Genomic DNA, 17,093 nt, shown 5'->3' on the forward strand with positions numbered 1-17,093 from the left:
CTTTTGTACACTTCATAGCAAAAGTAAATAAAATGACTGATATATAGTAAATGTAAAAGCTGTTTTTTTTCAAAGTGTTTGAAAAAATGTTCATGGATCTCATAGTAGGCTTTGTACTCTCATCTTTAGTTTTTAATGGACTACTGTACCATGCTTGTAATTTTCCGTTAATACATCAATGTAATTTTTTTTCCTTGTGGTACTTCCCAGGCCTTATTTTGTCTGTTTCTCTTTCAGGTTTCCTGTGGAGTTATGAGCCGTCCCTCTACTGCCTCTTCTATCCCCAGCCACCCAAGGAGCAGCGAGGAACATGGGAGTCGAGCAGTGCCATTTTCCTCTAAGTACCTTACAGGAGCCTGTCAAGGATACTGACCCTGCCTGGTCTATGATGACGGACCTCAATGCTGAGGCACCCAAGGCAGCAAGCGCATCGTAGCCCCCGCATTGCAGTACCATGACGGGCGAAACACAGCATGCTTACGCCATCAGCAGCTCGGAAACAGGCCCCAAGCACACGGAGAAAGAGTTTTCCCTTGAACTTTTTGTTGGAAAAGATGGTAGGGACATGGACCGTAGACTGGCGGACAACTCTGATTTGTATTCCCGTGGCTGTAACAATAGCGGGCCTCAGTTTGCCTTCAAGGACAAGGAACCGCAAAACCAAAGGGAGGCTGTGATCCGACCACAACAGGCGGGAAAGATTGACTTCAAGTCACTGTATAACAGACCAAAGTTCTCCAGCGATGGGATATGGAACGGTGGGAAAATCGGCCCCCTGTCTCCCAATGGTAAGAGCAGAGCGAGAGAGAAGGCTAAAAGGTCCGGGAAAGGTGATCGCACACAGCATCAGCTGTACAGACTGAGTATTAGCAATTCAAGACCAAACCCTACTATTGGGATCGCCTATCCCCAACAAAAGGTAACACCACCAAAGAAGCCAGAGGTGAACAGTAGGCCAATATCAGGAAGCTACGGTTTCCCCGTTTCCGGTATTCCTGAGCGGGAAACAGAAGTCCAGCAAGACGATCTCAGCTTTCATAGATGCTTCCAAGAGGTCTCTTCTAGCCTTACCTCCACCAACTCTACCTCACAGCCTAAAGCAGCTCCACGCCAACACCACAGCCTGAAATTACAGCAAGCGACTGCCATTGACCATGAAGGCTCCAACACCAATGAACAGCTGCATTTCTTGGAATTTCCAGCCACAGGAACAGACTCTTGGCATTCGCCCGAAAAGAAATTTACATGTGCAACATACGGCGTGTCTGTACAGAAAGCAGGTCCCTTTTCTGAAGGCAGTAAGTCAAGTCAACATAGTTTCGGACCTGTGCCTTATCAGTATTCATTTCAGTCACTGTGTGATGCCAATCCTGATGCATTTTGCAATGAAGCAACCGGCCAAGATTACTTGGAAGAGGCATTAGCTACCAACCATGCAGTCCACGGTGGTTTTGCCTTCCATTCTTCTTCAGCCGATGGACTAGAAAAATCAGTCAATGGTGCTTTTGATAATTTATTAAAAGATAATCGGACATATGCCCTCCCTTCTCAGCAGACTCCGTTTTTTCATACACAGCAAGCTCTGGGGGCACAGCACCCAGCCCCTACACCTTGCTACAAAGGAAGGAATGAACATTCCACTGACCTTAATGGTGCTATTTCATCTTCGGGTGCTATAACTTCTTCTGGTGCTAGCGATCAAACTTTAAGCACTTTCCAAGACAGTAAAACAGTGTTTTCATCCAGCAATTTTAGTTTACACAGTAACAGCGTAACAACTCCGGCCAACAAGAGACAGCCAACATCAAAGGACAGTTTACCAAATCAAATTCCCCCTCTTAGAAGGAATATGCCACCCAGTTCCCTACCCCAAGTGCCCTTTCAGAGTAAAGGCTATAGTAGCTCTTCTGTGACCAATGCCAATGCAAATGCAGGACCAGTGCCTTTTGATAAAAGTAGTTTGCCAACAGCACCGAGCCACGCCCACATGTGGGATGGAGAAAGCAGTGCCTATCTGCCAATTGACCAAAATACACTTCCATACCCTCCCCCTTCTGGGAGTCAGTTCACTTACCAGTGCCAATCTAATGTTGAGCAGAGGCACATGTTGAAAAGTTCCAGGATGTCTTGGCAGCAAGGGCCTCTTACAAGTGTGGTGCCTAACCAGAACAGGACAGAGTTGTCTAGGCAATTAGAGAGTGCTGACTCTGCTTTCCCATGTAATAATGCTGAATGGCGAGGAGCCAATCACATGCAGAATAACTATGCCTTAAACAAAACAACTGGCTATCACAATTCAGAATCCAGGTCAGGTGAAGAAGTTGTAAGCCAGAGCAAAGACTCTGCTGTGCAAAATTGTGGTTCAAATAATAATATCTATTTTCAAGACAGTGTGACAGATACAAGCTCTCCAGTATGTGACCCTAGAAACAAAACTCTGGTATTTTCTATGAACCAATCAGTACCAGTGGGATCCGCAAGAAATGCATCAAACCAAACTGCAGCTTTACCGCTATTAGCATTAGTTACAGCCTCTCCATCCGAATCCCCTCTTTCTTCTCCTGTCCCCAACACCTTATCCAGTAGCACGTGTTCATCACTTTCACCGTTGTCTAGCAGCCCCAACAATCCAAGCTCTGAAGAGAACCAACTCTCCGCTGCGCTTACTTCTTTCTACAATCAATCGTGTCACCCGAAGGAGAATAAAGCTTTCCATTCTGTGGACTCCTTGCATCCCAGCTCACTTCCATACCATCAACCCGATTCTACGAAAACCTTCTCATTCCCATCTGAAGTCACCAAAGATGAACATGTCTCTAAATTCCTTCAAGAGAAGCAGTTCCACAAACAGAACAATGAAGCAGGTAATGGTTGCATAAATCATTTTGAAAATGAGCCACCCCCTCCACCTTACTCCTCCCATCATCTTCTTGCCAACTCTCTAAGCAGCGCGAGTCTAGACCAGCTTGATGTTCTCCTGACTTGCAAGCAATGTGACCAGAACTATAGCAATTTGTCTTCTTTTCTGGAGCACCGTCAGTATTGTGGCCTACACTCTATATTTCAGAGTGAGGTGAAAGAGTCCTCCCGAGGGCCTGAGTGCAGGAAAGTAGGGGTTAACTCATTGAAACCTTCCCGTCCAGTTCCGGGTGTGCCACTTCCCAAAGGTTCTTCTGATATGCATCTGCATGTACAGGCTACAAACAAATGCAGTGACTTCCTGCTAGGGGGAGATGGCAGAGGGGACACCAAGGAGGAGCTACTGAAGGCCAACCTATTTAATGGCTCAGCAGCAAACTTGTCATCTGTCAACGCTTCTGACTTGGACATTGACGAAGCTAAGCTAGATAGTCTTATCACTGAAGCATTAAATGGCCTGGGTTATCAATCAGATAACCCTGAGATAGACAGCAGTTTTATGGATGCATTTGTTGATGAAGAACTCTCCATGATTAAGTCTCAACCCTACAAAATCAAAGATAATTTACCAAATGAAGGTACACTTAAGGCCAAAAAACTGGTTGAACAGCAGGGCTATCGAACCAAAAATGTATTTTCTGTTGAAAAGGACAATCGACCAAATCACCTGGAGAATAACAGAAGTTCAGGAAGAAGACACGGAGAAACCAAAGGTGTAGCCACCAAGTTCATAGATACTGGGACTCGACAGCTGCAGCCAATGAATGTAGAAGATGCAATCAATGGCCGAAAAATGGGAGATGCGTTGTGTGAAAAAAAAGAGTTTGATAAGAGAGTAAAGCCGAAGATCACAGGAAAGCCCAATAATCATTTACCAATGTCAGTAACTGCAAATCCTCTAGAGATGGCTAATTTGTGCAAGAAGCAACCTAATAGAAAAGGTTTGGGTTCCTGGCAGAAGGGTAAAGTCGGAACGAGCCCCGTTGACCAATCCAGAGAGGAGGAAAACAGAAAACCTCAAAGAGCCTATGTGAAAGACAAAAAGAAGAGGAAACCTGGCACCTGGAGTAAGGAGCTTATCCAGAAAATTGTGCAACAGAAAAATAAACATAATAAATTGCATGTTAAAAGTGATAGAAGCACGCAGGTGCAACCAGTTACTGAAGCGGCAGTCCTCGAGAGCCAAAGCCTTTCATTTGGGGAGTATGACTATGTATCCGATTCAGACGACGATGTAGAGTATGGAAAGAGAAAAGCCAATAACCAGCCTAAAGGAACGTTGAAATATACTTTCACAAGTAAGCATTGTGGATTGATTGAAAAGACAAAAGAGGTGACAGCCTGGAAATGTAGCAAGACGAAAGAGATTCAGAAAGATTCTAGGGACTCAGACAGTGAAACTGCTGGCAACGGCTCTTATCCGCTAAGGGTGAGACGAAGAAGCAGTAGGTCGTCCTCCAGCAGTGTCTCAAGCGAAATAGATCAAAACTGCAAAAGCACAGATCTCACCGATTCTGGAAATGAAAAGGAAGTTGATGGCAAGAGAAAATATTTCCATAAATCTAACTATAAAACTGACCATGATGCAATTGTATCAGCATTAGCCACCAAAGACTTTTCAAATGAAAAACGTAATGAACAGTCAGATGTTTCAAGAGTTGCAAAAAGATTAGGCTCTGCCAAATTTTTGCTTGCTGACCCCAAAGTGTGTCAAGGTAAGATGAATGTTGCTCCAGCTAGCAGTGTAAATGAGGCTACTGAGTCACCAGCAAGGCAAAAACAATTCCCCTTCTATGACCCACCCAGTAACCACCCTGAAGCACTTCTCTGCCAGAACAAGTCATCCGATAAAGATCACAAAGCCACTAGCTACACTGACATTGACTCTGAATATCAGTCAGATATGACAACCACCCATCAAAGTGAATCCCATCAATTTCCAGTCTATAGTGAGAACACAAGTGATTATGCTGAGGAATTAACAAAATCAATTCATGTTGCCAATACAGCGAGCAATGCTGTTCATGATCACAGCACTGAAACTGGTATGTCTTACTCAAAGGAATATAGGCTATGTGATGATCCCAAAGACTTTCAATATTATAATCAGGATCCTCTTTCTGTGGATTTTGCACTAACGCCTAAAGTGTGCGGTTCTTATAGCAAAAGCACTGATGCCTATGAACAAAAGGATGTGCTCCACTATTACGATTCACACCTATTTGCCAAACCTCTTGCCGTAGAAAACAACTCCTGCACTGGTGACGTTAACACAAGTTCATATGAACACAAAGTTCAGGATATGGTCTCATTCAAAGCAGAAACTGCACAGAAGAAAGTGGGATCACCTCTTAACTTTGATTCTGTATCAGTATTTGGGGAAATTCCTGTATCAGAATATGACAATACTTTGTATTCCAGTGTTTCTGTGACCAAAGACAATTTTGTACCCTACACAGGTGAAACTAATCAGTGCAGTAAGACATTGTTTGACCATCAATTTGCTCCCTTTATAGCAGAAAAGGATTGGGAATTGATGCATGAAATGTCTCCGTTGTTGTCACAAGATCATTTTCATAATCCAGAGAATAAGGAACACAATGACATTTGTATTGTTCCATCTGAGCAAATGTCCAGCGAAACGATTGCAAGTTCTCATGTGGCGTTTATGAACAGCATGTCGGTCGATGAACTTGCAATCAAAAGGTTGGTAACAGAACTAGAAACTCAACTTCAAACAAACCAGCCAAGCAGCCACGTTCTTGCTCAGCCAAACTCAGAGAATGTGAAGAGCAGAAAGTGTAGCAAGGACTCAAGTCAGTATTCGACTCCCCCTTCAAATCATACATCGGAGAATGCGAAGAGCATATTTTCGTCAGATGTGTTGAATAACCTTAATAGTACTTGCCACGCTCAAACAATGGCTTATGTGAGTAGCAATTTGGAAGATAATACAACTCCACACCCAACTGTAAATGAATGTTACGAAACCCCAAAGAGTTCCTGGAATTACACTGTTCCATTTGACTCTATTGATCAACCAACGCATCAAACAATTTTTAAAGGTTCTGATTCACTTGACACATATGCTCCTAATGAAGACATTAGTACATGTACAGATACTCTGAAGAATGCTTCTGTTGCACAAATAAATATGTCTGACGTAAGAAGTTATGAATCGCAAAACTTGCTTTGTGATGTTGTCTCATCTGGATTTTCTGATGAAGATTGTGTACAAAATGTTTTAGCCAGTTCACTAAAGTGCCCTAAACTTACCCCCAATGAGCCTCCAGTGCCAAAAAATGCTGCAGATAGACTGTCTAACCAAGGGGAGGCAGTGCAGCCTATTTGCGACAAACAAGCAAACAATGGTCTTCAGGAGCAAACTAGACTTGACAAATCATTTGATGATCCACCCAAACTGGATCTGTTCCAAAGTCATGCTTCAAATTTCCAATCTCAATTTGATTTGCAAGAGAAAGCCGTACCACTCCCAAACAAGACATCTACACCTCAAAAACTCTTTACAGAGTCAGTGGTGGAACTGTCAAGCAGGGCATTGGCTCATAAGACTTTGCAAGTACCTGCAGCTTCAAACCCTGAAGAAAGTAGCTTAGTTAATGAAGACAGGTCTCATGCAGACTCTGTCTTCCCATCTGTTTATGCAGAAAGTGATGACAGCAGGCATTTATTGTTTGATATACCAAATTTGGACAAAGAGGAAATCAACTGTATTGACAGAGTGGTGACCCTGCAAGGGTCAGCAGCTAACCCGTTACAGGAGCTTCAGCTCTTTGTGGCAAGGACTGCAAAGACTAATGAAGAGGAGATGTTGATGCCCTGCTTCCCAGGACTTCTTTCTGCTGCACATGCAACGTCAGGCGATGATGGTGTTCATTCTGAGGAGAGTGATGGGAACAGCAGCATTGAAAAGGAGATTCCACCCGGGAGCCCAGCTCGCCAACAAACTGACGACACCAGCGCTTTTAGCACAGACGCCGGGGCCAGTGCAGAATTGACATCTCTCACACCAGAATTGAGAGAAGGGAAACAAATAATGGGGATAGTCGATGACCAATCACTCACAATAGCAACATCCTGCACTGTTGAATCCCCAAAACCAGCGAACGGCGAGCTGCAAACTTGTAAGGCACAGCAGCATCACTTAAGAGATGAATATTCAGAACTGGGCGACCTTAATAGCAGCACGGATGCTATTTCACAAAACCACGACAGCCTTTTATCGTTTAGGGATGCAACCCAAAACCTTCTGACAGAAGAGGCACAGAAAGAGGATCAGATAGTGAACCTGCTAGAAGCAGATGAAAACCAAGCAGCCTTGACATTTCAGGAACAACGAGACGCTGCATTTTCCAACCAGGTTTCGTTTGAAATTGAGCCCTTAGACAGCATTTTGAAGGCAGCTCCATTCATGTGTGATACCAAAGATAACCTGCCATGTGATAACTTAGGCCATGATGAGAGTTTGTCCTATGCTTCACCCCTGGACTGCAGCAGCACACAAACCGAAATGAACAATGGTCGCGAAGAAGAGTGGCCACTCTACCAAGGCCCACCTCCAAGGGAGCCTCACGACTCCTGCAACCTTTTGGTGAATGAAAACAGAGATAATTTGCTGACAGAGGAAAGTATCTACCCAAAGCCCAGTCAGGTGTCTATAAAGGAAAACACACAGGTCAGTGAAATCCTTAGCACGCCATATTGTAGTGACAAATCTTCTGATTCTTTGCACGAAAAGTCTCCGATCAGTCACTCACAGCTGGCAACAATTCACCCAGAAAGCCCAAACATCTCTGACTTTCAAGTGCAGTTATCTGAGAAGCCAGTCTATGGTGCAGCCCAACAACCCAACTCAAATTCTGAATTGCTTGCTCCTCTTACACAAAGCAATTTTGATGAAGCACCTTGTCAGGACACAGGTTTATTCCCATTAACTCCCCCCGACTACAATTCCACTGTCGCAGGGATGGACACAAGTATAGGGACTTGTCTTGCAGATAATCTACTGAACAACATAGAGCAGTCTGAACAAGGCCTACTTCTCAGCTCGCATGCCCTGCTGTGTACAAGCGACAATGGGCAATTGAAAAGTGATGACCAATTTGACTTGAGCAGCTTCACACACTCTTTTCCAACATCTTCTGACACAAACTCTTTTCCACCACCCTCTGACCAGAAGGAATTTACTGAAATGTTGTCTAAGTGTGCAAACCATGATCTGGCACTGGCACATCACAAAGAGAGTGAAGCATGCTCCAGTGGAACCAGGGTTCCAAATTTACAATTAATGTGCTTGGATGGCCTGCAGGCATGTCACTCTTCCCCTGACAATTCTGCCTATTCCACTCTGTCTGTAGATCTCTTTACTGAAATGAATGATCCTGATAATGAATCAAGTGCCCATCTCCAGCCCAAAGCCACACCTGAAGAATGCTTTGGGCCCAACAACGAATGCCAGAAAATGCCACAAGATACTTTAAATTCTATCAACTGCAGTGAAGAAAAGTCCACATATTTGAGCAATGACCTTCCAGACACAGCAGACTTAGGCCATTTTGACCTGAATGACACTCATATGTCAGAAGCAATTGGTAAGAGCCCCAAAGAGACCTCTACAGTGTCAGAGAACATAGACAATCCCATGCAGACCAGCGTGTCGAGTACATGTGTTCCTGATCATTTAGACCCGGTAATGAATGGGGTTTTGAACATATTAAACTGTGAAAAGAGCAAAGCAATATTTCGAAGTCTAGGTCTTGCTTCTGGCAGTGGTGACCTGAAGGCCAGAAAGGCAGCTGGATTACAAGTGACCTGTGATATTTGTTCAGCATCCTTTAGGTCCAAACCTGGTTTAACAAGACACAAGGCATGCAAACATCAAACAAAGCATGATGATGAAAAAGTACCAACAGCCACGGATGATGGTGATGTAGTATTTCCAAAGAAAGCGTGTAAAACATCCAAGACAATTGCTTCTAAAATCTTGCTGCCAAAGTCTGGGCAAAACGATTCTTCAAATTCTCCTATTCAGACCAATGCGAAAAAATTAGAAGAACAAACTGAAAATTTAGCAGAAAACAGTAACATAGGGTTTGAGCCTTCATCGACAAATATGCTGAATGCAGGACAGTCATATGATTCAAGTGTAGAAGCGTCACCCAATAAACAACCAGAGGAAAAAGGGGAGAAAAGGTGCCGGAAGCAAAATAGAGAAATAGATGCAAACGACAACCCTAAAAAGACTGAGCTTGGTAAAGTTAAAAAAAGAAAGGTCAAAGCACATGTAGGCACCTCCGCTGACTCACACGCTCCCTCAGATGAAATTTTAAACATCATCAAAACAAACATTTTAAAGGCAATTATATGTCCAAAACCTTCAAGCAGCATTGTATCAACACAAACAAAAAATGGAAGTTGTGAGAGCCAACAGTCATGCGATGCAGTTAAAGCAGGAGGCAGCAACCAGAAGATGAACAGTGAAAGCATTGTTAAAACAAAGAAATTGTGGCGGCCGGAGTTTGATGGCTCTGAAAAAGGTCACAAGGAGAAGAAAGAGAACATTGTCAGAGAAAGTCCTGTTTGCGATCAAGGGTGGATAGATGGGTATTTAAGGCAGGTTGAGCAGAATGTGAACGACGAAAGTGAGAAAGAGCGGGAGTGTGTAGTAAGTTTGGAGGGAAACCAAACCTTATATAATGATGCAATGGAAGTTCATACAGAAGACCATAATGAGTTATTGGAATATGAGCCTTCAAGTCCAGTTGAGATACAGCGAACTTTAAGACTTATTGAGGCGGAATTGGGTGCAGAAAGAATACCAGAAGAGTCTCCTAAGAATCTTTTTGTTGGTGAGTGTTTCTCAGCAGGCTCAAACCTCAGGCAGATGCAGCATTCAGATCCCCCATCAAAGAGTGTTGAAGAGGCAGACATCCAAAGTCTCTTTGATGATGACATCACCTTTTCAATGCTGTTTCCAAGAGATGATCACTTCAATAGGAGGAAATGTACTCGTGTTTATGGGAAGCGAAATAAAAATCTGACACCTGTTGCCAGCACAAACATTAGAGAGGTAGATCCTACAGAGATACTCACCATTGAACCTGGTTCTTCTTTTATTACTGAAAGTACTGATTCCATGAGCTGCAGTAAGGATGATCATTCTAGGTATGAAACCATATCAATTAATGACTCCTTAATGCTAGATATATGTCATAGACGCAATTCAAACGAGAACGATGTTGACTCAAACTCTTGCGAAACTGTTGTGCTTCAGACAGATCGTGACCATCAAAGCCCAGGGATGGACCCTATAGATATGGACAGTGAAACACTTTTAAACTTTTTGTGCCAAAACCACCAGGCAGAGAACACCGCACCATTGCATGCAACTTCTTCCATCACTGATAGGCCTGTGGAACATAGAGGCAGCTTTTTAACTAAGGATCATTTTAGAAAGTCTTCAAGTGAAACCGAAGATGGACATTTCTTTCGTGAATGCAGTCCAGAAGAGCTTGACCGAGAAGGCAGTAGACACGAAAGAAGTCCATCAGAGTTTCACACTATTGACATTGAGTTTCTCAGTGCAAAATTAGAAACAGGCGGGAATCATATTCCAAAAGATTCTGGAGAGACTTTTGATGACCTGGACATAAACATTGTGAGTCCCAAAGAAAACACAAATGAGAGCCCTACTAAATTTGAGGAGGGGAAAACTACTAAAAGTCATAGCGATGTGAATCTTAAGACAAAGAACAAGCAGTACAAGTGCAAGGCTTGCTTCCAGTGGTTCCATACTTTAGGAGAGCTCAACCATCATAAGTTCAGTCACAACCCCTGCCCTCCACCAACCTGCTACATGTGTGTTCAGCGTAAGTTTAGCTCCCGAGAACAGCTAAAAGACCATTTGAGAGAGAAGCATGCAAAAAACAAGGCTGGCTTTTGGGTCTGTGGGATGTGCCTGAAGGAGATCTCTGATGTCTGGATGTACAATGAACATTTGAGGGAACATGCAACTCAGTTTGCCCGAAAAGGTCAGGCACAGTCCGTGTTGGGTTTACATGGCTGCTTTGCTGACGAGGCTGCTGTTCATACCTTTCTAACCAGGTTCATCTATCGAAAACCTAACAAATCAGACAAGCACTCCGAGTCAGGAAACACTTTAAAGACGAGTGACCCAGAGGAACTAGTAGAACACGAATCAAAGACCAGTGAAGAAGCTGAATTGGGTAGTACTCAAAGCAAGCTGCCTCCCACTAATTTCAAAGAATCTAGTAGCCCACCTCCAGAACTTTTGCAACAGAAAGAAGCAGCAGAGAAAAATTCACTGGTCCAACCTAATCTGAACGAGTCTCACAGTCCTCTTTCAGAGTTTACACCAAGGAATGATGCAGTTCAAAAGAATGCTCCAATTCATCCTCTTTGCAAAGACCCTTCCAGAGATTGCCATCACTGCGGAAAACAGTTTCCAAAGCCATTTAAGCTCCAGAGGCACTTGGTGGTCCACAGTTTACAAAAGATATTCTTGTGCCATAAATGCCCAGTCCTCTATCAGGATGTGCAAGAGCTAAGAAGCCATATCCGACAGCAGCATAAAATATCAGAGGACTCTGACATTAAACACACCACACTTTATGCATGTGAAATGTGTGCAGACGTCATGCATGTGATCAAGAAGTCATTCATATGCAGTGCATGTAATTATACATTTTCCAAGAAGGAACAATATGACCGGCACATGGAGAAACACTTGGTGGGTGGCAGCAAGACCTTCAGATTTAGGCGGGTGAGGAGACCAGACGCCTCAGGAAATGAAGTGAGTGAGAAATTAAAAGAGGCCCACCCAAGAGATGGTTCCCCACCAAACAAAAAGCGAAGACACATGCCAGAATTGTCACCGGTTCATGAGTCATATATCATTAGTCCAAACCCTGTACATACCAACCACACAAGTGACAATTCCTCATGCATGGAGTCTATAAGAGCACCGCGACTTTTCTCTCCAAATGACACCTGTGGTATGCCAGAGGCACTGGTAAAGCTGGAGGATGAGGAAGAAGACTTTGGCAACCCCTTTTGTGAGATGGAAGAGTCCTTGCAGCTGAGCTCTATGCCCAGCCTTTCACCACCAATGCCGCGAGATTTAAAGAGAGACCCAGAACTCGATGACATTCCTACTCTTTCAATTAATGAACCCAGCAAGCAAGATGCTGACATGAAGCCTCCTCCATCTCCTTTTCCAGACCTTTTAGAAATAAAGGGGAGGCCTGATAGTATCACACTTGTTCCTGAGCCAACAGAAGAAGGGCTTCTTGAACTATGCACTGAACAACCTGCACATATAGAGGGGGAGAAAGAGTTGCCACCCGGGAATCTTGGTGGGAAGCTTTTTCTTCCTGGAGAGACAAAAAGTTTACAAGATAAATCAAAGGAAGAGTCTTTTCAATGCACTGGTAAGAAGAGTACAGAGTTGATTGGGCTCACTGAGCATCAGGTAGAGACAAATGAATTACAAAAAGTGTTATACACAAATACACAAGTAAATAATATAACTAATGAAGAAGTTTCATTAAAAGCCAATGCCACAGAAGTCCTACCACATGTCCCTATGCCCTTGAAGGAGAAGGCAGCATCATCTGATTCAAGTACAAATTCAAGAAATCACATCTCTGTGAAAAAGGGCAGCGTGGATAGTCAGCCAAGTAACAGACAGCCTTTGAGTGTGCAAAGTGTCGTAAGCATTGGTTGTTCTTCTAAATTAAGTTCATCCAAGGAGAAGGCTTCTCCTGACACCATGTTTTCCACCAGAGAGGGAAGTGCAAACATTATGAAGGAAGTAGGAGGGAGCCACCACAAGACGCCAAATAGTCAACCGAAAATCCCTTCTGTCATCAACACTGTAAAATGCAGCAGCTCCAATCCTGCGAAACCCTTGGTGAAACCATCGTTCAACAATTCCCTGAAAACGTACGTCAAAAAACGGAAAGATCACTTGACCCTTGACTACAAGTGCAGCTCAAGCACCAGGGAGAAAATGGAGGGGGAGGGGAAGATGAAAAACAACAAAGTGGTGGTTGTTGGCCCTGGCAGGAATGACTTCCCGGGAAGCTTGAAAAAGCACGATCGGACAAACGCCTTCCCTGCCATGTCATTGGGCAAAGAGGGCACTTTGAGCAAAGGTCTTCACTGCCACAAGCCAAAACCTGGAGGAGCAGGCAGCCAAATCAAAAAGCTTGTAATAGATACCCAGAAGCAGAAGAAGGTGGAGGGGCGTCAACACTCCAGTGGGGTAAACAAGGGCAAAAAGGAGCTCTTGGGGAAAACCCTCCACCAGTTACTGCCCAAAGGGCACAGCCCTCCTTTACAGAAGCACAAAATTGCCCAGACCTTTGTTAAGCCCACTGAGTCCCCCAACCCCAGGACAGCAGAATCACAAAACAATCTCTTAAGCAAACTCTTTGGGCAGAAATTAACTAGCTTCAAGATTCCTCTGCGAAGAGACACTTCGGAATAGCATCTATGGATATTGATATTTTTCTCTGTTGAATTTTCCACAGAAGAGCAAAAAAGCGAGTTGCTTCCTTTTTGCGGAGTAATTTCCCCTTCCTCCCTCCCCCCCATCTCAAACTTGCACTGCTGCAGCTGTGAAATAGTTTGCTTTGTGTCTACTAATCTACTTCAATTCCCATGATTCATCATGCAAATAGCCGGAATAACGTGGGTGATGGTTTCCTTGAACTGAAGTTGTCATCTCTTTGGGTAAAAAAAGATAACCCAGCTTTGTCAAGAGCTTGCCTTTGCCTCATTTTGATGAAAAGATGCGGTTAGATGAAAATGTTCCTGTGTGCAGAAATGACAATCATTGGAACCATATTCAATCCAGCTCAGATCCAAAGAGTGCCCCAAGCTGCAAAAAGATAAACTTTAAGATTATTTGTTATAAGATAATCCAAGATGCTTTTCTTCAGCTGAAGGTCGACTAAAGGATGATGTCACCCATTTGAACCAAATCCATTTACATATTTGATTGTGAAGCTGCCAGTCATTTGGCAGAATTAGTACATTTAGTTAATATCCCCAGAAGATTGTGGAGAAAGAACAATAACTGCAAACATTCTTTGATCTCATGCTGCATTTTCATCGGGATGCCGAATAAATTTGTAATATATCGTTATCAATTGACCACTGTAGATATTGTATTGTAAATGCATAAAATATTGTTAGAGCGCTACACCTTTAAATTTATGACATTTTTGTTTTCCAACAAGACTGACAACTATTGTCCCAGCGGTTAGTACTATTTCGACCATGGTCTTACTCAGAAGCATTTCCACGGCCTATTACTCTGTGATAGGAACTTCAGATACATGTCATTGGACACTAAGACGACAAGAAGCAGTGCTGACAACCTGACGTTTTGTTGCCATGCATTATTGGTGCTATTTTTTTGTAATGTGAACATAGACTTCCTTCACAGAAAGGAAGTGGTAAAGTAGTAGCATTTACCTTTATCGCAAGATATCCTTTATGCTGGCTCCTCGCAGTACGATGTAGTAGGTACAAAACTGAACTCTTTCGAAGACTCGAAAGCAAACTCAGGTGCAAACAAAGACCTTGACTGCTAGTCCAAGGATGCTTATTGGTGCACTGAAGCAATTTTCAAAATGGCCGACATAGTTAAACATCAAAGGGCTTCTTTCTGTCTATAAACTGCATTCTATTGTCTAAAACATTTGCAGGTGAAGACGCTGGGTTGAGTGCATATGTCAAAAGTTTTTATTTTGATATTCTGTCAGAAAGTGGAAAGAGAAGAATGCTTTTTGTACATTCTTGTTAACTATTAAAGTGCCTCTTTTTAATGTTGTTAAATAAAATATGAGATGAAAACAGGTTATTATTTTAAAATTGTACCCAGATAATCTTTTCAAATATATACAATAGTTTTGCAGAAAAAAAACTCAATGCCTGGGGAGTCTGGGAAAAGATTGCTGAACTGGTGTAAGTTTTTATTGCTTTTGTCTATGGTTTGAAGAACATACTACTATTATAAACCTGTGTGATGGACGAATAGGCGTGCAACACCCATTGGGCTGAGGTAGCTTTATCCCCACCCCCACCACCCAAACCCCCCTGTCCTCCAAGGGCTGGGTGGAGCCTGGGAACCAGGATGCCACTTATTATCGACACGCATATCGCGCTGCTCAGAACTCTCCTCTAAAGCCTGTTTGTAGCACATTGAGCAATCTGGATTACAGAAAACAACAAAGTAAGTTGTTAGGTACACTCATTTTAATAGATCAGAATACTCCTCACTCTGAAACCCAATAATACCTGGTCCAATTTATCCACTCTGTTCATCTCCTCAATAACCTGTCAATAGCTTCAAAGCCGCCCCCCTCTCATCAAATTCCTTTGAGTTTATCTCAAAGAAACAGAACAAAATGTATGGAAATACTTCCTTGAATGCACAAGACTAAACCTAATAACCATTAATGTACTAGTTTGACCACTGAACTCGGTTTCCAGTAGTATAGTCTAACTTACCGTAAAGCACCTTAATGCCTTGTCAGGGGTAGTAAGCGCTATATAAATGCAATTACAAGACATTTGTTACACCAAAATAACTGGTTGAATAATGCTAGTGTTACAATGACTACTGTGTACAATAAGAGAAAAATAGTGTAAAAAAACACTTAAATACATTTAAAGTGCATTATTTAATTTTTAAAACAAAGCGCCATGTAAATAATAACTTTTCCTAAACAAAGCATGAAGTCATGTTATTTATTGTGAGTATTCAGTTATGAAGAATTTATCCAAAAGCACCTTAAGTAATTTACAGCTGCCTTATAGCACTATCAGGAATAGGCATCAAAGGGTCCCATATTGTAGTGGGAAGCTGCAAATATGGCATTTTTGAGGAGTCCATAGCCACCTGTTTGGTGCCCATGGCACCAATAATCCTTGCACCATGCCTGTCTCTTAATAGAAATGTTATATTAAGTGAGTTATAATGATATGTAAAGTTAACTAGTGCACAGTACACAGAGGTTAAGTTTCAAAATATGTTCTTTGGTTAGACTAAATCTATCTTACTTTGCCTGATAGTACTCTCATTAGAATATATGTAAATATGTTTAGGCTCAGTTCCTATGTGCCAGATTGATATCAAAGTGGAATTTCTACCAGTTTTTTTATGCAGTGATGTATCATGTTCACTTGATAATGATCATACCTACAGCATTTGCTTTGGTAATAGCTTTATAGAGTACTATGTTATATCATAGCATGTGTATACCACTTTCCTACTCCTAATGATGTCTCAACGTGCTTTGGGGTTGATTGAGTAAGCATCTTCTCAGGTTGTTATGCATGGCTAGTAGACTGCTTGTTTCTTATTGTGGTCTAGGATGGATGTGTTTTGGGGTTCTGTGTGAGGTCCAGAGGCTTTCTCAAAGATGCAGTAGTAAATGTGTGCCTGTGCTTAACCACAACAGGTATCAAGAAAGATGTGGAAACAGAGCCGGGTTGAGTTGCTCTTGTGTTATACAGTTACTACAAATTTAGTAGGACTGTGAATTCAAATCAAGAAAACTTCATAACATAGAGACTGATACTTCCTATATAATCAATACATGCTGGTTTGTTTTGCTAGCCCACAGAACCACATCTAAACCCCTAACCATACAGAGTTATAGATGTCAGTAACCTCAAACATGGCCACTCAGATTCCCGAGGAATTAGTGGAAACAGATCTAACCCTTTTGTTTGTCACTTTTGCCCGCCAAAGATGTAACAAAGATAAGATAATGTATTTTCATATGTTTATTGAAAAGCTCTAATCTTTGCAAATAAAACATGAACCGTGATTATTATAAAGATGAAACATATCATTGTTATAAGCATTATTAGAACGGTGAAAAACACAAACAATCCAACCATGTGAATTGCTAATAATATTACTAATAAGGTTACTCTGATCTACAACTGATATCTGTATGCTAAAAAGAGCGTAGCGGTGTACCTTTCTGCAAGTTGGAATGATCTAACCCCATACCTGGTACAGTGTATTGAGAAGCCGGCCTTAGTGCGGTAACGAAGCCGGCCTTAGTGCAGTAACGAATGCAGCCGGTTTTGAGTGTGCAACCCTGCACACT

At 42.5% G+C, this 17,093-nt stretch overlaps 1 protein-coding gene across 1 annotated transcript; it reads left to right on the forward strand.

Moving 5' to 3' along the window:
- Nucleotides 1–285: 285 nt before the first annotated feature.
- On the forward strand, nucleotides 286–14,795 carry ZNF469 (zinc finger protein 469). The gene has a single exon (XM_078671276.1). The coding sequence runs from the start codon at nucleotides 455–457 to the stop codon at nucleotides 13,448–13,450; it is 12,996 nt and encodes a 4,331-aa protein (XP_078527402.1). The 5' UTR covers nucleotides 286–454; the 3' UTR covers nucleotides 13,451–14,795.
- The last annotated feature ends 2,298 nt before the right edge of the window (nucleotides 14,796–17,093 follow it).

The sequence above is a fragment of the Lissotriton helveticus genome, chromosome 12 (genome assembly GCF_964261635.1).
Source record: "Lissotriton helveticus chromosome 12, aLisHel1.1, whole genome shotgun sequence".
Taxonomy (NCBI): Eukaryota; Metazoa; Chordata; class Amphibia; order Caudata; family Salamandridae; genus Lissotriton; species Lissotriton helveticus.

What these genes read in the sequence shown, in the direction of transcription:
- ZNF469 (XM_078671276.1), top strand. Translation starts at nt 455, where the DNA reads ATGACGGGCGAAACACAGCATGCTTACGCCATCAGCAGCTCGGAAACA.